General features: G+C 39.8%; 1 protein-coding gene across 1 annotated transcript; it reads right to left on the minus strand.

The window, feature by feature from the left end:
- Positions 1-9,889: 9,889 nt before the first annotated feature.
- On the minus strand, positions 9,890-25,012 carry LOC138784182 (immunoglobulin kappa light chain-like). The gene is made up of 6 exons (XM_069959693.1): positions 24,960-25,012; positions 24,548-24,859; positions 19,560-19,658; positions 16,722-17,030; positions 12,860-12,913; positions 9,890-10,468 (listed from the first exon to the last, which is right to left on the minus strand). The coding sequence occupies exons 1-6, from the start codon at positions 24,994-24,996 to the stop codon at positions 10,347-10,349; spliced, it is 933 nt and encodes a 310-aa protein (XP_069815794.1). The 5' UTR covers positions 24,997-25,012; the 3' UTR covers positions 9,890-10,346.
- Between the last annotated feature and the right edge of the window lie 539 nt (positions 25,013-25,551).

Below are 25,551 nucleotides of genomic sequence, written 5' to 3' on the forward strand. Positions count from 1 at the left end.
TGTTAAAGAAATAGGACACAGAAACATCGGTTCTGGATCTTATAGGGTCCTCTATTGCTATATATCACATATCTCTATGGCGATGCTATACTGATGCACAACACTCGGTTTTATATCTATTATCCCTTTCTCTTTTTCAATAATGGCATTGGTCATGATGCAATATGTATATACCCCTTCTTTCTTGTCACATTTGTTATCCGATTGGTAGGTACTGTGGTATTGGGCATGATGCAAATACATGCTATATTTATATATATATACATTTTTGGGTTTTGTTACAACATGCCATGCCAATATAAACTATAAATTATTATTAGGTACTGTGGCATTGAGCATGAGGCAATATATATGTTAATTACTATATTTATATATGTATCTTGGGCTTTGGTGCAATATGTTAGGACAATATAAATTATTATTATTATAGATGTCTATACCACTCTATGATATTATTTATACACGTTAGTTTATGGTATGTCTATCCATCAATGATCATATGCACTTTACTGTCATCATCCACGACACCGTTAACATTAACTTGTATCACTTAGCACTTTATTTATATTTATTTTTATTTTTTATTTATTTTTTATTCATTATCATCATCACACACATTAACATAGTTCACTTTCTCACATTACTCTACCATGTACCAATGTGCATGGTTTATTACCATCACATCACATTTTCACTTTTACACATTTTTTCACCTTCACACGCATCAATAATCATTTATACACATTCTTAGAAGTGTTTTAGGGATTCCTTTATTATATTTTATTATTATTTTATTATTTCTTTTATGGTTGTACATTTGATATACCACTGCATAATGTGTTAATTGATACTTTATACTTCTTTATATATACTTTCTTATGGAGTAGACATTATCCCAGATTTATTATTTATTCTAGGTTCATATGTAAGTATTTAACCATCACGTCACGGTTTTGCATGGCACTTTTTCACTTGCACTGAGCACTTTGTTTATTTGTTTTATGCGCACGGTCACTCTAAGACGTGGAGGTTATACCTATCTGATATACCTCTCTGATGTATTGGAGTGATGCCGCGGTCATGTGACCAGGTGGTCACATGATTTCGGGGATGAACTGATTTATTATTTAATCTATGGTTGGAATCTATATTTTTTACTTATTTTTATTTTTCTATTTATTTATTTTTTTGTGCTGATACGAGCCGATATTAGCCTTAGCCCTAACCCTGTTGAAAAAATACTGCAATTATATATGCCTACTTTTCGTATGTGCGGTCATGTGACATGTCATGTTCACCTGACCACACATGTGATTCAGCTCGGGATACTTCCGGTTCAGGGCGCCATTTTTGGATCAGGTGACAGGTCCATGTGATATACGGACACTTCCGGTCCGGAGTTCGCTATGATCAGATGATGAGTTTCAGTGTTCATGTGATATGTCGTCACTTCCGGTCCGGCGTCTGTGATATACAATGGGTATGTGAGCTGTGCCAATTTATTATATGCGATGCCAGAACGATGTGAGGGATTTATATAAATACATGAATCGATGGATATATTTTTCTTTTTCTTTCTTTCCCCCAAACGATGGGTTATCACATGACTTGGTGACATCGGTTCCGGAAGTGACACCACTTCCGGTTTTCCGAGTTCGAATTGATTATACACAACACGTGGGGTAAGTCATGGATTGGTTGACCATGATATAAATGAGGAAAGCCTACCACTTGTGACATCAACCTCGATAAAGCAAGTACGCGAAACGCCCGTCGGGTGAGTGGTATGGTGGTCGTTGCATTAAGGACACATGGGTAGTATCTAGATATGTATTTTATGGTTTTGCATGCACCTTATAAAGCACTATGCTTAAACGTAGTTAATCACATGCCCAATGCCCAGTGCTTCATTTGTATAAATTAATCTATTACCTTTGTATTTTGTACATATATTGTTCTGTATTATTTACCACCACCATTGTTCTGGGGATCTGTTTATGTGTCAGTTCCTTTACTGTTTTAAATTTTAAATTTTGCTTTGTAAATATATTTTCTATATATGCAAATAAAGATATATGACATATATATACTTTGTGATTTTTGGTCCTGCATGGTTTGTTAGTGGGGTGGTTTTGTTTCCCCCTCTTCTTTCTTTTTTTGGTTTAGGTATTGTAGTGTGCACAAGGACCCTGGGATATACACCCATTGGATCATATATAGGTATATGTGCCTAACTTTACAGTTGTAACAAGATGAGAAGGTGATGCTGAACAATTGAGACTGCTATACTGCCATGTTACTGCAGGTTTTTGTTTCCATACGATGCTGTGGTCAGTGCGTCTTATCAGCCCTGTTGACGTCAGGCAGGACAATCTATAGCAGTGGCACAGGAGCAATCGGACTCCGCACCAGTGTCCTATGCTTTCTCCTGCTTGCTACTTACACATGCAGCTGCTGGCCACAGGTGTGATTAGTCCTCTATATCATTTACTATAGTGTTCCTGTATGAGCTTGTGGTTTTTTATGGATCTGACTCTGGTAACTTTTGGGGGGTTCCCACGTAATGCACTATACGGTAAAAGCAACATAAAACCATTATTCTATAGGTCAGTCCGAACACAACCATATGCAGGTTACACAGATTCTCTAATGGTATATACTGTATATATTTTTAAATGAAATCTTTTTTTTTTTTGCAATTAATTAATAAAATGGGCCTCTCGTGACGCTTATAACGGTTTTATTTTTTCACCTACAGGGCTGTATGAGGCACAATTTTTTCCGCCATGATCTCTAGCTTTTATTAATACCATATTTGTGAAGATCGGTCGTTTTGATCACATTTTATTAACTTTTTTTTTAACAAAAAATCGGTAATCCTGGCACTTTTTTCCCTCTTTTCGTCTACGCCATTCTCCGTTCGCAATGACGCTTGTAATATTTTAAAAGATCGGACAATTACGCACGCTGTGGTATATTATGTTTTATTTATTTATTTTTTTATGTTTTATTTATATAATGGGAAAGGGGGGTGATTTTTACTTTTATTGGGGGAGGGGCTTTGGGGTAGTGTAATAATGTTTTTTTTTTTTTATTTCTTTTACACATTCTAACTCCCTTTGGGGGACTTTTACATACACTTGTGTGATTATTCACACTGATCACTGTTATGCCATAGGCATAGCATTGATCAGTGTGGTGGGCGTTCCGCTCATTGAGCCTGCCTGTGCAAGCTCAGTGAGCAGATCGCCAATCGGACCGCGTGGAGGCAGGTGAGAGACCTCCAGCTGTCTGCTGCAACAATTGGGACCCCCGCAGTCACACTGTGGGTGTCCTGATCTTTAAGTGACAGGGGACCCCACTGTCACTTACACTTAAACGCAGCGGGCGTGCCGCAATTGCTGCGTTTAAGGTAGTTAATGATATGCTGCAGCCTGTCATTAACGGTGAGGGCCCGGCTGCTCACTGCAGCCGGCCCCCACCTCCTATGAAGCCCACTCCGCTGCGGAGCGCGCTTTATAGGTCAGAGCGTACAGGTACGCCAATGGTAATCTGGGGACAGACTTTCAGGGCGTAGGTCATCTGGGGGTTAATATGGCTTAAAGGGTTTATCCAGCGCTACAAAAACATGGCCACTTTCTCCCTGCTGTTGTCTCCAGTTTGGGTTGGGTTTTGAAACTCCGTGGAGCTTAATGGAGCTTAATTACAAACTGCACCTGAACTAGAGATAACAGTAGGGGGGAAAGTGGCCATGTTTTTTAGCGCTGGATAACCCCTTTAACCCCTTAAGGTCAAAGCCAATTTTCGTTTTTACGCTTTTTGCTTTTTCCACTAAATGTTTAAAAAGCCATAGCACTTGCATTTTTTCACCTGGAGACCCACATGAGCCCTGATTTTTTGCAAAACCAATTGTACGTTGCAATGACAGACTTTATATTCCCATAAAATATGCCGTGAAACCTGAAAAAAATCATTTGCGCTGTCAAATTGAAAAAAAGGAATTTGTTTTCATTTCAGGGAGTTTCGTGTTTATGCTGTTCACCCTGGGGTAAAACTGACTTGTTATGCATGTTCCTCAAGTCGTTACGATTACAATGATATGTAACATGTAGATTTTTTATTTTATTCGATGGCTTTTAAAAAATTCAAACCATTGTTAACAAATATATGTTCCTTAAAATCGCTCTATTCCCAGGCTTATAGCGCTTTTATCCTTTGGTCTATGGGGCTGTGTGAGGTGTTATTTTTTGCGCCATGATGAGTACTTTCAATCGGTACCTTGATTGCGCAAGGTGACTTTTTGATCGCTTTTTATTACATTTTTGTATGGATTTGATGCGACCAAAAATGCGCCTTTTGGCACAAGATTTTTTTGCGCTGACGCCGTTTACCATGCAAGATCAGGAATGGGATAAATTAATAGTTTGGGCGATTACGTGTGCGGCGATAGCAAACATGTTTATTTATTTGTTTATTTTTATTTATAAAATGGGAAAAGGGGGGTGATTTGGACTTTATTACGGGAGGGGGCTTTTTATTAATAAAAAATCATTTTTACTTTTTTTTTTTTACACATTAACTAGAAGTACCCCTGGGAGACTTGTATATACACAGCACTGATCTCTCATAGAGATCAATGTTGTGTATATACAGAGCAAAGATCCATTAGATCGGTGATAGATTGCTTTGGCCTGCTGCAGGCTAGTGCAATGTATTGCCGAGTCGGGATCAGCGTCATTGCGATGCTGAGGCCTGGTACGGGCAGAAGGACGGATCTCCCCCCCGCAATCGCATTGCGGAGGGGAGATCCGACCCACTCGACACCAGGGACGTGCGGCGCAAAGCCTCTAAATGCATCTGTCAGGTTAGAGGCAGCGGGACCATATCAGATGCCTCATGGGTCGCTAAGGGGTACTCAGGTGAAAATCTTTTTCTTTCAAATTGACTAGTTTCAGAAATCTATATAGATTTTTTTATTTACTTCTATTTAAAAATCTCCAGTCTTCCCATACTTATCAGCTGCTGTTGATGTCCTGCAGCAAGTGGTGTTTTCTTTTCAGTCTGACACAGTGCTCTCTGCTGACATCTCTGTCCGAGTTAGGAACTGTCCGGAGCAGTAGAGGTTTTCTATGGGGATTAGGTACTGCTCTGGACCTATCCCGTATGCAGAATCTATAGAACAGGAAGAGCTGACTAGATTTAGATTTAAGTTTTGCGGTAAAAGATTCAGAGTAGGTTCTATTTTATTGACCTAAATACCTGCTCTTTCTTGACTAAGGAGTCCAGTGGGTGGTCTGATTTATATCTGAACCATTAGGTACACTTTAATCAGTGCTAAACAGGGGATAACAGCATAGAATTTTTTCAAACATTGTACTCTATTTCATGAATGGGAAGGGGTAATGATTGTATTACGTAAACATTTGTGCGTATCATATTGAATCGCAGTATTGCCTAAATCATTGTAGTTACTGGGCTGCTAATTGCTTCAACCATATTTTTTAAATGTTTTTGTCTCCTGTAGCTTCTATGTCATTGTCATAGGCATAGCATTGATCAGTGTGGTGGGCGTTCCGCTCATTGAGCCTGCCTGTGCAAGCTCAGTGAGCAGATCGCCAATCGGACCGCGTGGAGGCAGGTGAGAGACCTCCAGCTGTCTGCTGCAACAATTGGGACCCCCGCAGTCACACTGTGGGTGTCCTGATCTTTAAGTGACAGGGGTCCCCACTGTCACTTACACTTAAACGCAGCGGGCGTGCCGCAATTGCTGCGTTTAAGGTAGTTAATGATATGCTGCAGCCTGTCATTAACGGTGAGGGCCCGGCTGCTCACTGCAGCCGGCCCCCACCTCCTATGAAGCCCACTCCGCTGAGGAGCGCGCTTTATAGGTCAGAGCGTACAGGTACGCCAATGGTAATCTGGGGACAGACTTTCAGGGCGTAGGTCATCTGGGGGTTAATATGGCTTAAAGGGTTTATCCAGCGCTACAAAAACATGGCCACTTTCTCCCTCCTGTTGTCTCCAGTTTGGGTTGGGTTTTGAAACTCCGTGGAGCTTAATGGAGCTCAATTACAAACTGCACCTGAACTAGAGATAACAGTAGGGGGGAAAGTGGCCATGTTTTTTAGCGCTGGATAACCCCTTTAACTTCTATTTCATGAATGGGAAGGGGTAATGATTGTATTACGTAAACATTTGTGCGTATCATATTGAATCGCAGTATTGCCTAAATCATTGTAGTTACTGGGCTGCTAATTGCTTCAACCATATTTTTTAAATGTTTTTGTCTCCTGTAGCTTCTATGTCATTGATGCAGGGTGGTTTTCCATGTAAGAACAACACAGCATATTCTAGGCTATGCTGCAGCAGCATGCAGTCTATTGGAGGGGTGTGTGTCCAACCACCGTACAAGATGTTGCCTGAGCCGAGAGTTCAGTCCTGCTTTGGCAGATACATTAGCACAGCCATTAGCCACCCGTTCCTTCCCACCACACACAGTTATCCACAGCATTGCCCTAAATGCCCAGGGAGCCCTCTGGAGTGAATGTCTGTGGTCTGACGGTAGGGGGAAGTCTAGAAGCACCTGCTGCAAATCGGCGCCACTCTCCTGGCGCCATTTTACCACCGCTGGGACCGCCTCAGATATGCTCCCTATAGACCGGTATGTTCCCTGTAGCAAAATGAGATTTTGTAGCCAGATATAATCTTTTAATATATGCCCACTGTAGACAGATATGCCCCCAGTAGCTGGATAATCTCTCTGTAGCCAGGTATGCCTCCTGCAGCCCCATATGTCAACTGTAGGCAAGTATGTCGCCTGTAGCCAGATATGCCCCTCAGTAGTCAGGTAAGTATGTCCCATGCATCAAAATCTCCCAAAAAGACAGGTATACCCCATGCATCCAGATTGCCCCCTGGTATGACTCCTGTAGTCATATCCCATGTAAGTAGGTGGCAAAATAAGCTTTTTGTAGCAAGGTATGCTCCATGTGGCCCCAGTTTGTACCCCCTGTTGTACACATAATATTGCAGATTGAGAACCTCAGTAACTCCCCTTACAATAACAGGGTGGTGTGTCTGGGCACAAATTATACTTTTGAAAACGCAAAACTGTTTGTATAGCCTGTTAATAAAGAGGTAGTATGTATATTGTGCTGCTATTGCAAATGCCAATTCCATACAGCATTGAAGTGGATTTGTTTTATGTGCGATTCCCACTACTATGTTGAATACAGATTTGCGCCAGCTAAAAATGGTGCTGTTCAGTCTGTTGAAATGTTCAATTAATACATTAATCTATGTACATAAAGTTTATTATTTTTTGTATTTGTAACATCGCTACTCATATTTTCCATTGCAGCAGCATGATTGATGTCTTGTACGGTGGTTTTAAGTAAAAAAGTTTCCTAGAAAAGTGTTCTCTATTACATCTATAAACTGTGGTCTGTTCATGTACAGACCTTACAAATGTGTTTCCGGCTTCAGAAACCATTTATTTTTAATCTCTCATTTATGATGATGAAGGGAAAGGTTAACCATATTTGTGGTGCAACTGCCCTGTATCTCATCTGCAAGGAAGCTCATATACTGTACCTTTTTACTTTCCTTTTCTAATGATAGACGCTCACATATTGCCTTTTTGCATTTCTGTAGCCTTTCACATTTTATACAATAGTATTGTAAATAGTTCCCGCTGCAGGGATTCTAAACTTTTATATATAATAAACATATCATAATGACATTCTTCATAGAATACTGTATAAAAGACTGCTTCTTCAAGACCGCTTCTGTCCAAATGCTCTATTAAAGTGTATGAACATTATGGGGAAGGGGGTCCTCTATAGGCTAGAATGCAGTCAAATCTACTGGACTTTTATCTAATAACATTATGATCCTTAATGTAATAATGTAAGGTTTTTAAATCTCAATTTCATTTTAAATCTCAACACTGACTGCAGAATTTCAAAATGTTTGCTTTTACAGACTGTTTCACCTCTGCCATTACAAGGGCTTAAATCTCTTCAAATCTACATAAAATCTCAATGGTTTTTGTTGGAGATTAGCTGCATATATCAAACAATAGAATTATGAATGCAGCTTTGGATTATAACAAAGTCTCTAACTCAAGGAAAGTGGGAAAATGTTTTATAAACTGCATGTACTGTAGCTACCACATTTAAGAAAGAGATATTATCCAGTGGAAACTGTCTGAGACCTAATACCTCTAACCATATGTTTCCCATCTCAGCAGTGCGGTGAGTACACAGTTGCTTTCTTTCACAGTACTTCTTCTCATGGGAAAATACTGTTTGTGGTGTCCTGTAAAATTAGTCGTACATTTGGTGTTTCGACAAGGTGCAACTTTTGGTCTTACTTTTCTGTAGCAGCTATTTTATTTGAAATAAAAAGTCTAGTCTCAAGAATGAGCCTGAAGAAATGGCACCTGATTGTTATTGCATTTTGTATTTATGTTTATGTTATATATTATGTTATAATATATAACAGAATCTATAGCAAAGACATTTGAATGCTGTGAACATTGCATCAGTGCAGGCTATATATCTAGCTGGGGAGGGTTAAGGGGGTTATCCAACACTTAAAAAAAATCCCAAATTAAAAAAAATGCATGGCAGGGCACATACGTAAACAGTTGTTTTCTTTTTTGTGATGTATTTTAAGCTGAGAAAACATCTGAAACTTTCAGGTGTTTTTTTTTCCCCCTGTGTTTTGGAATGTTTTTTTTTTTTTCCAGCCCTCTGTTTTGAGTCCTATCTTTTTAAACACTTTTTGGATGTTTATTGGTACACACAAAAGTAGAGATGAGCGAAGCGAATCAAAAATTGCTACGAGTCGCGCTGTCAATTTTCTTCAATCCGCAAAGCAAATTCCCGCCGATTCGTTAAGAAAATTCACAAAGAAAACAAAATGGCATCCGCACATGCTGCCTGATGCGCCACTGGGTGGGAAAAAGGGATTAACCATAATCCCCTGGTGCCCGTCCAATCAGCTGCAGACCCCTCTGTGATGTTAGCACCTCACCCTCACCCTCACCCTCTATATAAGGCGGTTCGGTAATGGAGGTGGCCAGTCGGCTGTGTGTGGAGGAGAGAGCAGGATGGCAGCAGGCAGCTAGAGCAGAGCAGGAAGAGACTAACAGAGAGATATAGGGACAGAGAGGAGAGGAATATCAGAAATTAAATGATTGACTGGCGGATTGACTTTTTTTAAATTGTGATTTTCCCATTTTTGACACTTCTACAACAACATGCTTTAACAAATTTGTCCTTCTGTAGTAGTCCCAGTATTGTAGCCACTATGATTTTGGCTGTTTTAATGAAATTCGTTAAGATTCAATTTGTGAATCTTAACGAGTTTGACTGAAAATTTGTGAAGCTCGCGAATTTCCAGCTGCTTTGCTCATCTCTACACAAAAGCAAAACATACCCCCAAAAAACAAACAACTGCTTTGCATATTGCTGTTTAGCATTTGCTATAGCCAAAAACATGCATAAAATGTTTTAAATGGGAATTGGAAAACACTGGCTCAAAAATTTTCCAAATGGAAAAAAAAAAAGTCTGAAAGTTTGAGGCTCTATATATATATAGCAACATTTGTTGCATCTTAAGGCCACATTCACACTTTGCGTGTTCTGCACGGAACACAGACGTGGAATTGGCCACCCGTAAGTGCAATAATAGCTGCTGGTACTGTACATTATTCTAATTTGGGTTACTAATTGGCCTTTGGATGTGTCTTTAATTGAAAAGTTCTTTGAATTTCATCGTAAAAACGGAAGAGGATGGTAAAAAGAAAAACTGTATGTGAACAACAAAAAAAAATGACATATGAAAATAATTAACATGATCATTATTTTGACGTCCACTCAGATATAATTTTTATTATTATTTATTTATGAAGCGCCCTTAATTCCAGAGCGTCATTTTATACATTGTGTGCATTGGAAATCCGTCATTTCATTGACTTTAATGCATTGCAGTTAGTTAAATTGCGGCAATAACGGACGTCTTTTTTAATAGAAAAAGCAGATGTTTTTTTTCTCTTTTTTTGACGTTGTGTAAACAAAGCCTAAGACAGATTTTTGGCATATTCTGGCACCTTTTTTGCCTCTGAATTTCTTTTTGACAAATACAGTGGTAGCAGTTTGTTATTGAATAGTAATATTATTGCATATATTTTGAGTAATAATATATTTGGTAAAATTATGGCTACTATTTAGATATATTTAGATATAAGTATAATACTACTGCATAATTAGGATGCAAGCTTTTTTTAAAATAATTTTTCTGTGCAAAGTATACTATGTATTTGATTTAGGGGAAAAAAACTATTCTGAGGCTTTGTAGTTAAAGAAAAGCAGTAGTGGACAATACATGAAACCCTTTAAGAGCAGGAGAGCATAGATGAGCTGTGCTGTTCGAAGAATTCTAGGTTTTTCTCCTACATCATCTGCAAGATTAAAAATAGTAAAAAAGATATGTTAGTATGAAATGTTTATGTAGTCTGTATGTTTACAGTCCTGCAGTTGTGAGATGGAGGTCTCTAATAGACTGGTTTTCTAAATCACATCCAATAGAGCAGGCGTAGGGAACTTTGACTCTCCAGCTGTTGCAAAACTACAACTCCCATCATGCCATGACAGCCAAAGATTTTTTAATAGAAGTAAATTACAAATCTTCATAACTTTCTTACACCAGTTGACTTGAAAGAAAAAGATTTTCGCTGGACAACCCCTTTAAAGCGACTCTGTACCCACAATCTGACCCCCCCCCCCCCCTTCGGATAGCTGGTTTTAATCCAAGATCTGTCCTGTGGACCGTTCGGCAGGTAATGCAGTTATTGTCCTAAAAAGCAACTTTTAAACTGGCAGCCCCAACGGGATTATCTGTGCCCCTCTGTCCCTCCTTCCCACCCTCTTCATCATTAGGATTGCCACTGGAACATTTTCTCCTGTCTGAACATTGCACAGGTGCCTTAACGATCCAGCCCATGTGCAGTGCTGACACAGGTGAGGAATAGGAGACAATCTGCCTGGAGCATTCCTAATGATGCGGGGGTGGGAAGGCAGGACAGAGAGGTTATGCAGACCTAATGCATACACAATCTAAGCCCCGGCCGTTGGGCACGGGACTGCCAGTTTGTTTTTTAGGACAATAGCTGCATCTCCTGCCAAACGGACCCCAGGACAGATCTTGGATTAAAAGCATCTGAAAGTATCTGAAGGTACAAGCGGTTTTGGGGGGGGGGGGGAAGGGGGTCAGATTGTAGGTACAGAGTCACTTTAAAGACCAAGTTGGTAACATTGAGTTCTTTATCATGTTCCTCAGACCATTCCTAAACAAGTGTGGCAGGGTCCATTACAGGAAAACAGGAAAACAGGAAACCTTCATCCGTTGCTCCAAATTCCAGTTCTGATTTCAGCAATGGCCAGGATAGATGCTTTCACTGGATGACACCTTTCTACCCTAGCCAATGGTGAGATAGGACCAGACAGGCTAACATTTATTCCCCATGGGCATCAATGAGTCTTGGGCACCATTAACCCATTGCTGATTCACCAGTTATAATTCCTAACATATTTCAACTAGAAATTTGAGGATTTTTACTATTAACTTCATCTCATTCATGTATTTTTTTAAAGCCATATTCTACCATGCATTTATTTCACTAGTAATCAGCTCTAGAAAGATCTGAGAAATTCTTCATGGTATGACTGCATATAAAAGATGTACAAGTTTACTTCAATAGTGAATAGGAATGGCCGACACCACGACATCCCCTTTGATGAATACATTCAGCCCAGCAATTAATAGATTATTGCAATTACAGATGAGCAAATTTACAGCGGGAATGAAGCAAAGCACTTTGTTCCTACCAGCATTCTGCTCATCAGGCTGTGGGCATTGAAGTCTGCTCTGGTCCTTGCCACTCCATCCCGGGTGCTGGGAGAAGAAGGAAGTGATTTGCTTTGTTCCTCCTGTAAATTTACTTATCTCTAATTTCTAGAGATGAGCGAACCTGGAGCATGCTCGAGTCTATCTGAACCCGAACTTTCGGCATTTGATTAGCGGTGGCTGCTGAAGTTGGATAAAGCCCTAAGGCTATGTGGAAAACATGGATATAGTCATTGGCTGCATCCACGTTTTCCAGAAAACCTTCAAGCTTTATGCAAGTTCAACAGCCACTGCTAATCAAATGCGGAACGTTCGGGTTCGGATCGACTCGAACCTGAACCCGGTTCGCTCATCTCTACTAATTTCAAATCCATCTCCTCAAACGGATGGTAATTTAAAGGGATATTCCAGTGATCTAAAAAGAAAATGCACAAAAACATATAGGTGTATACACTGATCCCCCACCGATGGCTTGACACCTTTCCCGCTTGTCTACAGTGCTCCTGGCTATTGAAACTTTTACAAAGGATTTTCTGAGTATTAAGTCATATATCAGCTTAGACCTGAGGGTAAATAACCCGTGGCCCTCCAGCTGTTGTAAAAGTACAATGGTGGAAATTTCAGTTTGGCTGAAGGTTAAACACCCCTGACTAAGATGATCGCTCAGGAGGGGAAAGTTAGGTGCCTGGACACATCACGCTGCTTCTTTGACAGACTTTACTGTGAATGAGACAAAGGCAAGCAGTATATGTGAAATAGGAGGACTTTACAGATGAATCTGAGGACATTTTTCATAAAGGCCTATGGAGAAAATGTATTTTTTTCCACACTGTAATAAGAACAGAGAAAAAGATAAAATATTGCCTTTTAAGGTACCAATAGCCTTTACACCAACATATGTTATACACTACATGTAGAGGTTTCTTAGTGTTTCAAGCATAGTTACCTGAAATGTAAGTACAATTATTCCCATCTGTCCATTTATGATCTTTCAAATATTCTGTAAAGTACAAATGCATGGAATAATTAATAAATAAGACAAGATCAAGTTTACTTAATCCAGAATAAACAACCTTAAAATCCAGCAAAATCATGCATCGGCCTGTCCTATTTACACAGCTGTTCTCACGAATGGACTTGCTGGTACCTGACTGGGATTACAGAGACGCAGAAGCTATGCCCATGCCATCTGCAGGCCGGGGGTGTCAGTGATAGCCAGGAACCTGCCAGAACTGCTGAGACCCGGGCTGAGGCAATATTGCAGTTAACCCTATAGGTTCTGCGATTACAGCATCTATAGGGCAGAACAGAGGGAGAATTCTCCCTCTTTTCACCATCAGGCCTTCGGTGGCTGTTAAGGCTCAGCCCTAAGGCAGAACCTGATCAGCAATGTCTATGAGAGACACCCCGATAACTACGGTGGCTGATCAGGCTCTGCCAAGTCTAATGTACCTGTCCTAAGGCGATCAAATAGTGAAGTCCCCATAGTGGGACAGTATAAAAGTAAAAAAAAAAAAGTCCAAAAAAATATATAAACTGCAATATACACATAATCCCCGTAGCCCTCAACAGGGGTGTAACGAGAAATGGCTGGGCCCCATAGCAAACTTTTGAATGGGGCACCCCCTTCCTGACTGTCCACTAAGCCATCAAGTTTATTCAAAACTGCAAGGGCTTGTCTGGAGTGGTTGCAGGTCAAGGGACATTTGCAGAACCTGGGAGGCCCACTTGGCTACTTAATGATGCAAATGATGACAGCTCAGGGGGCCCAGTGTATTGCAGGAGCAGGCAACAAGGCCCCCTGAGGCAGTGGGCCCCATAGCAGCTGCTATGGCTGCTACAGTGGAAGTTACCCCCCTACCCCTCAATTTAATAGTAAATGTACCTAACGCAAACACAAATTTTCTGCACATTGTGACACTGTAAATGCAATGCTGTAAATTTGAGTGATGGATCCATGCAGCTAGAACTTTAACATTAAACTACATGGCCCAGATTTATCAAAGGGTGTAAAATAAACCCTGGTGTAAACTGGCCACAGTAACCAATTACAGCTACTTTCATTTTATTAGAGCTGAAAATTGAGCTGTGATTGGTTGCTGTGGGCAGTTTACACCAGGGTTTATTTTACATCCTTTGATAAATCTACCTCTACTTCTATACAGCAAACTTGAAACTTTCTACAGATAAATAAGTATTGACTGCTATTTGAGAGAAATAACAGCCGGTTAGAAGCCTTTAACCTGCTGTCCTGGGGTCCGTTCGGCAGGTGATGCAGTTATTGTCCTAAAAAAACTAATTTTTTAACTTGCAGCCCGGTCCAAACGGAAGTATCTGTGCCCTAACTTTGCACCACCCCTCTGTCCCTCCTCCCCACCCTCTTTATCATTAGGAATCTAACTGAAACATTTTCTCCATGCTGAACATTGCACAGGTCCTTAACGATCCAGCCCATGTGCCGGGCTGCCACATGTGGGGAATAGAAGGCAATCTTCCTGGAGCATTCCTAATGAGGAAGAGGGTGGGAAGCAGGGACAAAGGGGTGGTGCAAAGTTAGGGCACAGATACTCCAGTTTGGCACGGGCTGCACGCTTAAAAGTTGTTTTTTAGGACAATAACTGCATCACCTGCCGAATGGACCGCAGGACAGATCTTGGATTAAAAGCATCTAGCCGAAGGTACAAGTGGTTTGGGGGGGGGGGGTCAGATTGTGGGTACAGAGTTGCTTAAAAGGGGTTTTCTGGTCAGGGAGGATCTTCGTTTAACTGCCTTGGGCTGCAGTGCAAATAACAAAGAAGTATACTCACCTGCCCCATCCCCCTGCTGCTCCCATTTTCCCACCTCCTGGTCTTCCCTGCTGTCCTTTTCCTGGTTCCTGTGTTTCATTTGTGAAGGAACATGCATAAACCCAGGAGCTAGGAAGAACAGCTGCAGGGGTCGGATGCCAGGAAAATAGCAGCGGCAGGAGGATCTGGGTAGGCATTTTTTTATTTTTTTTACATTACATCCCAAGCCAGTCAGACAAAAAAAAAACTTAGCCCAAAAGACTTCTCTCAGAAACGAAACTGCAAATAATGTTGGATATAGATTGAAAAATAGATTGTCAAAAGATGACTAGGAAAAGACCCTTTCAGTAGAGACCTTTACACAGTGGATCTACAGTTAGGGCCAGAAATATTTGGACAGTGACACAGAGTTGGGCTCTGCATGCCACCGCATTGGATTTGAAATGAAACCTCTACAACAGAATTCAAGTGCAGATTGTAACGTTTAATTTGAAGGGTTGAACAAAAATATCTGATAGAAAGTGTAGGAATTGTACACATTTCTTTACAAACACTCCACATTTTAGGAGCTCAAAAGTAATTGGACAAATAAACATAACCCAAACAAAATATTTTTTTTTTCAATATTTTGTTGCGAATCCTTTGGAGGCAATCACTGCCTTAAGTCTGGAACCCATGGACATCACCAAACGCTGGGTTTCCTCCTTCTTAATGCTTTGCCAGGCCTTTACAGCCGCAGCCTTCAGGTCTTGCTTGTTTGTGGGTCTTTCCGTCTTAAGTCTGGATTTGAGCAAGTGAAATGCATGCTCAATTGGGTTTAGATCTGGTGATTGACTTGGCCATTGCAGAATGTTCCACTTTTTTGCACTCATGAACTCCTGGGTAGCTTTGGCTGTATGTTTGGGGTTATTGTCCATCTGTACTATGAAGCGCCGTCCAATCAACTTTGCAGCATTTGGCTGAATCTGGGCTGAAAGTATATCCCGGTACACTTCAGAATTCATCCGGCTACTCTTGTCTGCTGTTATGTCATCAATAAACTCAAGTGACCCAGTGCCATTGAAAGCCATGCATGTCCATGCCATCACGTTGCCTCCACCATGTTTTACAGAGGATGTGGTGTGCCTTGGATCATGTGCCGTTCCCTTTCTTCTCCAAACTTTTTTCTTCCCATACTTCTGGTACAGGTTGATCTTTGTCTCATCTGTCCATAGAATACTTTTCCAGAACTGAGTTGGCTTCTTGAGGTGTTTTTCGGCAAATGTAACTCTGGCCTGTCTATTTTTGGAATAGATGAATGGTTTGCATCTAGATGTGAACCCTTTGTATTTACTTTCATGGAGTCTTCTCTTTACTGTTGACTTAGAGACAGATACACCTACTTCCCTGAGAGTGTTCTGGACTTCAGTTGATGTTGTGAACGGGTTCTTCTTCACCAAAGAAAGTATGCGGCCATCATCCACCACTGTTGTCTTCCGTGGACGCCAAGGCCTTTTTGAGTTCCCAAGCTCACCAGTCAATTCCTTTTTTCTCAGAATGTACCCGACTGTTGATTTTGCTACTCCAAGCATGTCTGCTATCTCTCTAAAGGATTTTTTTCTTTTTTTTCAGCCTCAGGATGTTCTGCTTCACCTCAATTGAGAGTTCCTTTGACCGCATGTTGTCTGGTCACAGCAACAGCTTCCAAATGCAAAACCACACACCTGGAATCAACCCCAGACCTTTTAACTACTTCATTGATTACAGGTTAACGAGGGAGACGCTTAGAGTCCATTGTCCAATTACTTTTGGTCCCTTGAAAAAGAGGAGGCTATGCATTACAGAGCTATGATTCCTAAACCCTTTCTCCGATTTGGATGTGGAAACTCTCATATTGCAGCTGGGAGTGTGCACTTTCAGCCCATATTATATATAGAATTGTATTTCTGAACATGTTTTTGTAAACAGCTAAAATAACAAAACTTGTGTCACTGTCCAAATATTTCTCGCCCTAAAGAATTGTTTATAAAAGATAAGACTTACCTGTCTTATACTCTACTTCTACCCATGCTTTGCCCTCATGTTTGTATCTGCACTTATAAATATTGCCTATATCATTTTCTTGGATTGAAATCCAGCTGTGCAATGAGGACTTTTTGCTGTATGGATTTGTTATAATTTCCCCTTGCGCTGATTCAAGCTCTGTATTGCTTTCAGCCACTGTCCACGACACATCAATCACATCAGGGAAGAAATTCTGCAGGTTGCACAGTAAAGTTGCAGACTTTTTCGTCTTAACATAACTCTTGCGGGAAGCTAATATAGTCACATCTGGTTCCTTTGCCTTCTCATCTAAAAGAAATTACAGCATTTGCACTCTGTGTAATTGTATGTTTTTATAATTTGTAAACAATACATATATAAAATAAGCTTAACCCTTTAATGACACAGCCTATTTTGGCCAATTTTCATTTTTGTGTTTCCCTTTTCCCTCCTTGCTTTCTAAGAACCATTACTTTTATTTTCATGTACAGACAGAGCTTTTTGAGCTTTTATTTTTTTCCCCACAGAATTAATCGTACTTTAGAATGACACCTTTTATTTTACCATAAAAATATAGAGCAAACTATATATTATTCTTTTTTGGGTGAAAAAAAAAATGCAATAATGCTATAGTTGGGGAGTCTGTTTTTGTGCAGTGCACCTTATGGAAAAACCGTCATGTCTTGATTCTGTAGGTCAGTCCAACTACATTGATAGCTTAATGCATTATTTAACTATTTTAAGGCCATGTTCACGTAATGATTTATTTGATACTCAAAATAACGATCATTGTTTTGAGACTCAAATAACGGACATTGTTTAACATACTACATCGGCCATCATCACAATGACGGCCTCTGGTAAAATATTCAAGTTTAGGTTCAACATGGCGCTTTTAAACACATTTTGGGTGTGGCTATTTTAAAGTTCTATGTGTGAACAACGTAAAATAATAGCTGCTGTTCACTAAATAACAGACACAAACATTAATGTCATCGCTGCTGCAAACAGCGGCTATTATTTTATACATTGTGTGAACTAATGGCCCTTGTTTCCATAGACTTCAGTGGAAATCATTAAAGACTGAAAAAAACAAAGGTGGTTATTTTAAATTAAAATGGGGGGCATTATTTTAGTAAAAAAGACAGTGTGTGCACATGGCCTAAAACTACTTTTATCGCCCAATAAAATTGTCATTTTCTGACCCCAATAACTTTTTTTTTCCCCTTCAATAGGGCTGTTTGAGAAATCTTTATTTGCACTATAACATGTAGTCTTAAATTGTACCTCTTTGGTGTAAATGGGATTTTTGAATCATTTTTATAATATATGATGTGACAGAAAAATCTGCAATTCAGTTTTTTTTCTAATTTTCCTTGTCCGTGTATGCGCAACTTCCAAGTTTGCACCAGTCACTTAGGAAATATGTTCCCCTTTTTCTTTGTGAGTTCTCACGGCTGCTACAACACTATCTCGGACTACTCATTGTGGCAGGCATGCTTTGGGGTCTTTGCATAATATTGCAATATTGGAAGCTTTATAAACTAACTGAACTCCTCTTTACATGCATGTGACTGTCCTTTTTAGCCTCACTAATTTAGTCATTATGCTCATTATGCTAGACTTCAATGGATAAGTCTTTCTTACAGGGCTCAGTAATCATGTGGCCAGGGCTGCACCAACTAGATAACTTGGTCACCTGGCTACAATAAGCCATTGGCCACAAATCTCCAATTACACAGGGAGCTGTACGACCGGTGACCAATGATTTTTGAACCCGATCAGTTTAGGAATTTACATTTGCTTTGTCATTAACTGATCGCTAGCCCCATAACACAGAGCTATATCAGCCTGTGGCCAAAAATCACATTGCCCTTAGCAATATAGCAGCCAGTCTCTCACTGCCTGCTGGGCTCTTCACTTAAGCATGGTGGTACCTTCATAGTCCCCACTGTGACCCAGCAATCTCTCTCAAAGCCTATTAGTGTCTTCACTGGCATGTAACAACATCGGGACATTGCTGCACAGCGCCTTTCAGTCCCGACAGGTAATCTATTCTCTGTCTGAATGAAAAAACTTAATTACCACAAAGTTCAAAGATAGCAGGCACTGCTAGACCCATCGTGATGCAAGAAGGCACTGCTAGACTCACCATGATACAAAGGTAAGTGCTTCAAATAATTATAATAAGAATGCACAGCACTCAATGAATCTTGTGAGATATATTTATTGCAGGTTAACAGATGCATAGCCCTGTGCATCTGCTAACCTGCAATAAATATATCCCACAAGTTTTGGTGAGTGCTGCAGATTCTTCTTTATGGACACTTATATGGTCACTTTCATAAGTTTAAGCATTGATCTACATATATGAAGATTAACACAGTGGAATTAATATATAGAGTAATAAATAAATGATGCTATCATAATAAAACTTATTACATATAATACATATTGTATAACATACAAATATAACATAATAAATATAAAATAAAATATAAAATAAAAAACAATATAAATACATGCTCTGAACTGGCACACAGGTAATACTACAGTCCATTATATTTTGTTCTTATTTATGATCTAAATCAAAGCATTATGAAACTTCATATTAATAAAAGAAAAGCCACCTACCTAAAGGATATATACAGTAAATATGATATATATCATTTTTGATATATAAATGATATATGAAATGATATATTAAAAAAACAAAGTGGCCAAATATGTGTGGAATGTAAAATTATTAATTTAAAATGAGAAGAATGAAAATACATAAGATTGCTATTGCTAATTGTTAGCAGTGTTAATAATTGTAAGATTAAGTTTGGGACCTACCTGTTACGATGAGCTTGGTTCCAGAACCAAATACTTTGTAATAAACACTGTGTAATATTACCTTGCAAAAACACATGAAGCTGATCTGAATCTGAGTCACTATTCTTGGTTAAATGTTGGTTAAAGGGTACATGTGCCTTATTGAAATATTGACAGACTTCCAGGAGCTGATGCAGCTGCTGTTATACTTAAAAAAGGAGTTTGCATTTGCAAACAGAAACCTAGTGTTCCCATCCTAGAAAATGCTCACATATCTTAGCAATGTTGCATCATTCTATGATAATAAGGTCTGAGATCTAGAATTATGTGCTGATTATAAAAATAAAGGGAGTTCAGCCCTAACTCTGTGCTACCCCCCCCCCCATATGGCTGCTCCTGGTCAACCACTTGGCCTCCACCACATTTGGCATTGGCTGAGAAAGTCTACATAACAATACCGAAGGTTGGGTGGGGGGGGGGGCAATGTTAGGGTGGTTATAGATTTGCTTTAGCAATGACCGTCTGATATCTGTCCTTCAGCCAACCACAAATCCTTCCATTTCATCCCTTGGTTAAAGAGTCACTGTCGTTTAATTTTAATTTTTTTTTTTTTTTTGCAGAAATCAATAGTCCAGACGATTTTAAGAACCTTTGTAATTGGGTTTATTAGGCAAATATGCCATTATCTGCATTTAAAAAGCCTTTTCCTAGCCCCTCCCCCTCCTTTCTGTCATCCACTGCTCAGAATCAGGAAATCTAGACTGTTTTTTTTATCAGTCGGATCCTGTCTGAGCTAAAGAGAGGGGAGGGGGGAGGAGAGACAGAGGAGAAATGTCGGCAGCAGAGAGCCGAGAACAAAGGATTACTCAGCGGGGGAGCTATTCAGAATGCTATTCAGAGGTCAGATAGGTCAGTGGTGACTGTCAGAGGAGAGAGCCTGTGATGTTGCTGTAAATTAACTCTTTGTTTTCTTGTTTTGGTGCCTTGTTTCCCTTTCTCCATAGGGAAACCATGAAGATGGGGGGGAGAGCTTCAAACTGCTTTTTCATGATAAAAATTCATTTTTCGCCTAATAAACCCAATTACAAAGTTTCTTAAAATTGCCTGTACTATTGATTTCTGTAAAACAAAACAGCAAATAACATGAAAAAATATATTTATAAAAACACATTAAATTCATTAAGGTAAGTTAGAACCAATTGTGCAGTAGTTACAAATAAAAAAAGATATAGGCATACCCCATAAAAATTAGTATTTATTTATTCATATTTAATATACAAACGGAAAAAAAAATAGTCTAAAAGTCAGCTGAAATGTATAAAAACAATCAACAAAAAGTAAACAATATTACACAAGATAAAAATAATTTCAGTCTTTGAAGTTCAAAAACCACAAGTGACTCTGCAGTGGCGGACATACATGTGTAGCTGGTTCAGCTGCACAGGGGCCCAGAGGGGGAGAAGAGCGTGCCGCTGGCTTAGTGTCACGCAATGTCGACATCTGTCCTGACAGGTATGCTTTGTAGGCTGACAGGTACTATATGAATGCCCAAAGGGGGCCTTCCTTATTTATAAGGGGCATGTGGGGGCCTTGCTAAGATATTATGGATACATAGACATGGCCAAATTACTATAAAGAGGGGACCTAGCTACTCTATGGGATACAGAGGGAGTTAACTACTATATGGGGGCTCAGAGGGGGCTTAACAAGTAAAGGCTGCACAGAGGAGGCCTAAAACTATACAATATGTGCTGGAGAAAGGAAATTAACATCCTACTCTGGCAGATTCTCATAAGAGTCATAGCCCGGGCCATTTGAAAAAGAAAAAAATGAGCGACTCTGATCAGAGATGTCAATTGTGAGTTACAGAGTAGAGCTTGTATCTACCAATATAGTCATTGTATAGTCATTGGCTGATAGTTGTCTTAGTATACTATAGATTTATATTCAGTAACAGTTTGTTGGTAATGGCAGTGGTCATGGTGTGGTGATATTACTTATACACTGGCATTATTGAAAATACTGGTCCTGGCAGCAAATAACACACTGTAATCTAGAGTAGCACCTTTGTGCTGCAACCAACCAAAACACACAGTGCGAGGTGACATGCCCCAGGATGCCAATTATTCTTTCAGTTTTCACTCACTGCTTTTAACCCTTGCAATGCAAAGCTGCAAGGGTCCTGGTGTGGTGTGTGCTCGACTGGTCACTTGCTAGATCGTACTGTGTGAGGCCACTTCTGTGGTGGTCGTTAGGAGTATAACTCAGCCAGATGTTTGTTTGTCGTGACGCCAGTGTCGGTTGGGCACACAGGTTTGGGGGCACACCTGTTTTTAGTTTAGAGTGGCTGGCTATACCCTTTGCCCTTGTGGTCGGTGACCTGCCGGGCTGTGATGAAGTCCCTTAAGTATTTATCACAGTGGTCCAGAGTGGAGTTGTGACCCACTAGGACTATCGGTACCACCACACATAGAAATGGGAGATGACCCAAGGAAGGTGCAATTACTGTGTAGGTGTTTGAGTAATAATCATTGAGTCCTGTTACCATAAATAAACTCGTCTTTACCTTTGGAATGCTCAATAGACAATAAACTTCTGATTTGATAATATACTTTGGACTTGACTGACAAGACTTGTGCTGAGAGCTTAAAAGGTAGTATATCCGCGCTGGCTTAGTTGCGTGCTGAGAAGTAGAGTAAATTCAGAGGAGTGGAGAGGAGGATGTCACGAGAGTCCCAACCCAAGTAGTAATGTGCTCTGCTGGAACCTCTAGAGATAGGAGAACTAGAATACTTGAGAATAGAGAGAATACTTGTGCCCTTCGTCATTGCACCACCTATTGCCCTACAGTGCCGGGTGATCCGTCCTCCTAGGATGACACAAGCCCCAGACCTCATTACCTGGGTTGAGCAGAGTGGTCGGAATTTTCTGGTTACACCTGCGCTGCGAGATAGAATAAGTAGGCTTCTGGCAACTTTGCTCTATCTGTATCAGTTCCTCTTGCTTCAATATACTGTCCTGCACCTTTGGATATGTTCATGGCGTGGGCTGGGATGATCCCTGACTTGGTCCTCACTGTGAGCGTTTAGCACTGCATAGTGTGTAGAAGTGCTGCTTTCAAGAAACGGGTGTCTGTTCTTCCCATGTGTGTCTGTCCACTACCTCGTTTCAGACTAGACTGGATTTGTCCTCTACCAGGGGACCTGGCATAAGTCAGGGCCATACTTGACTGCTGTAGGGACCGTTATTGCTTGTGTCCTCTCTGTACAGGAACCAGACTAAGACTGACTAAATGAGTGTCTACACTTCCTCTCCCCATGTGACAATTTTCTACAGGGTATGTAATACCGTCTGTAAATGGGTGAGAAGAGAAGTGCAAAAGAAGAAAGAGAACAGATAGGTGGAGATGAGAAAAGAGCTCTCATTGGTGCACAAATCACAAAGAACAATAACCCCTTGAGTACTACAGCTGTGCAATACTTAGATATAAGATATACATACTAGCGACATCTAGTGGAAAAACTTAGGTACAACTTCATTACCACTTTGACTCAGAGTACAGGCTTTTGCGAGTGGTGTATAAGCTAGTAACACCCGTTGTGGGATGCCACACTGGTATGATTACAGCTGGGCGACAATTATATATGGTGTTGGTAGTTTCTTCTGTTTTACTGCCACTGTATGTTTTTATAGCAGAAAAAGGACCCATTGATGTCAATGGGATCATTCACACATCTGTTTTGAAAACAGATCTGTGTATGGATGGGGGCCCAGACTGCAAAGAAAGTAGGACCTGAACTTATCCAGACTGTTTTTTTTATAGAGTTTAATCCCCTTCAAAAGTACATTGCCTGTGATTATGGGCAGTACATCCGTGGCCCACCTGCAATCACAGTGCATTATGGTCTCGCTCACAGTTGTGTGGACAAGGCCCAAGGCTTTGCTGCTTCAGAGACATCATAAACCAGTCATGTCATTCAATTTAATACCTGCAAGAACAGTAGTCTGTGGAAGAGGCTATTTAGGACGCATATTTATCTGCACGTGTATGTTTGTAAAATAGTATTGGTGCAACTGTTCACACTTATTGTGGCATCCATTGCAGGCTTACAGAAAGTCTGAATTGCATGTTTAGGCAGGAGGGATTTTTCCCTGACTTTACTTGGCCAGCACTATACGGGGGAAAATTTATTACTACATACTGGAATTAGGCAAACTTGAAAAAGTCTGGGGAAGAGTCTGTGTGTGTGTGTGTGGGGGGAGAATGGGGGGAAGGGAGTTTGACTCAGGGAGGTAGGGAGTTTGGCCTTGCCCTGACCTTCGCATACAGTGCGCTTCCATCTACATTTTCTTAAATGTGCATTTAGACCTAAACTTAGGGACGTATATGAACTTTGCATTAGGGGACCCAAAAGTAAGGCTGACTTTTTCACAAAGTTTCAGGCGTCTTTAAAAAAACCCCTAAAAAAATAGAAAAATGGGGGGGGGGAATTATAATTGCTTTTGCACATTTTATTCACTGTCAAAACGACAGCTGTTTTTATTTGACAGCCGTCATTTTACGACAAATGACGTCTGTTTTTCTAATCAAAATATTATTATTTACTATTCTTATTTCAGTTTTTTTTAGGTCTGTGCAGCTACATTGGACTAATTCATTCTTTTTGCAAAAATGTAAAAGATAAAAAAAAAGTGCAGATTTCTGGTGCAAGCATTTACCACCTCTTGATCAGGTATAACATTTTCTCATATTTGAGTTCTTTGTGCAAGTGAGAATAATCAACAAAATGTCACAAATGTTTTGTGCATAAATATTTCATGCATAAAAAACACCCACAAAAAGGAGGATTATTAGACTGAATGATAAATTCTCCCCTATTCTGTCGTTCTTTTTGTTCATGTTTTTGTCAAAAAGTGAAAATGTGGTGACTTGCTTGGTAAGTGTTTAGAATACGAGCAGGTGTTTGCTAATTGCACAGACTTGCTGTAGCTTTATATCAGTGTGTAACCAGATGTCTCCATTGCCCAGTTTGCACAGTAATAGATGCCACTATCTTCATCTGTTAAACCATTAATGAGCAGTGTATATTTGTCCAATGCCTCAGTGCATTCATATTTGTTTGTGTTAAATTTATCTTCATAGGTAATTTTTCCTTGATTGAAATATAGGATTCGTTCTATTTTAGTTTGTTTTTGTACATACCAGTGAATATAGGTTGATGATTTTTGTTGAATCTGGCAGGTTATACGAGCTGTAGACAGACGACCTCTACTCTTTAGTAGAGAGGGAAGCTCTTGGTCTATTATGATATTCTGCACATCTGCATAATAAATATATATTTATAGATATAGAACAGTTTTTTAGTCAAGAATAAGGAAATAGAGCATAATATTGAACAGAATTTTGTCATCAAAACTTACATGATAGAAAGAAAACCAAGATGCCCAGATACAACATTGCTGTGTCTCTTAAGAAACCTTTATGCTTTAAACATTTAATGTAATGAGGTTTGTATTTTATACAGTGTATGACACACATCCTCCTTTATATGCTATCAGCCTATCAAGCAGATGAATTCCTGTCAGTTCCTGTCTGCAACATGAGAGATTCAGCTAATGACATGGTATATACAGTAAGGACATAAATGTAAGCAATTAAGAGTTTTAAAAAAATAAAATAATACACAAGATATATATTACACGAGTAAATATGGAAGTGAAAGTATGTTTGCAGCCATCATCAGAGCTGTTCACATGGATACGTCATAACAGTTCAGAAGAGAAGCAGCGGAACAAGCCCCTGATGACTTATCGCATAGGAAACACTTTGGGCTTAATGGACTCTGAACTGACACCAAGAGATAAGGAAAGTAATTTATCTTGGAATTTTTCTTTGTAAAGATATGCTGCATCCTAGTGAAAGTAAAAATACTTTTAAGCACTTTTAAGCAATATTAATAAGCAAAGTATGGGAATGGTGTGAAATAAATAACTGACCTATGCAATAACCTAT

This window comes from Dendropsophus ebraccatus, chromosome 2, assembly GCF_027789765.1.
Source record: "Dendropsophus ebraccatus isolate aDenEbr1 chromosome 2, aDenEbr1.pat, whole genome shotgun sequence".
NCBI lineage: Eukaryota > Metazoa > Chordata > Amphibia > Anura > Hylidae > Dendropsophus > Dendropsophus ebraccatus.

Bases quoted from the DNA above. Each gene is read 5' to 3' on its own strand.
- LOC138784182 (XM_069959693.1), bottom strand. From the start codon at position 24,996: ATGTTGTATCTGGGCATCTTGGTTTTCTTTCTATCAT. The intron at 19,659-24,547 runs GTTACACACTGA...AACCAAGAATAG, and splicing joins CTGGGCAATGGAGACATCTG to TGACTCAGATTCAGATCAGC. The intron at 17,031-19,559 runs GTAGGTCCCAAA...AATTTCTTTTAG, and splicing joins AACCAAGCTCATCGTAACAG to ATGAGAAGGCAAAGGAACCA.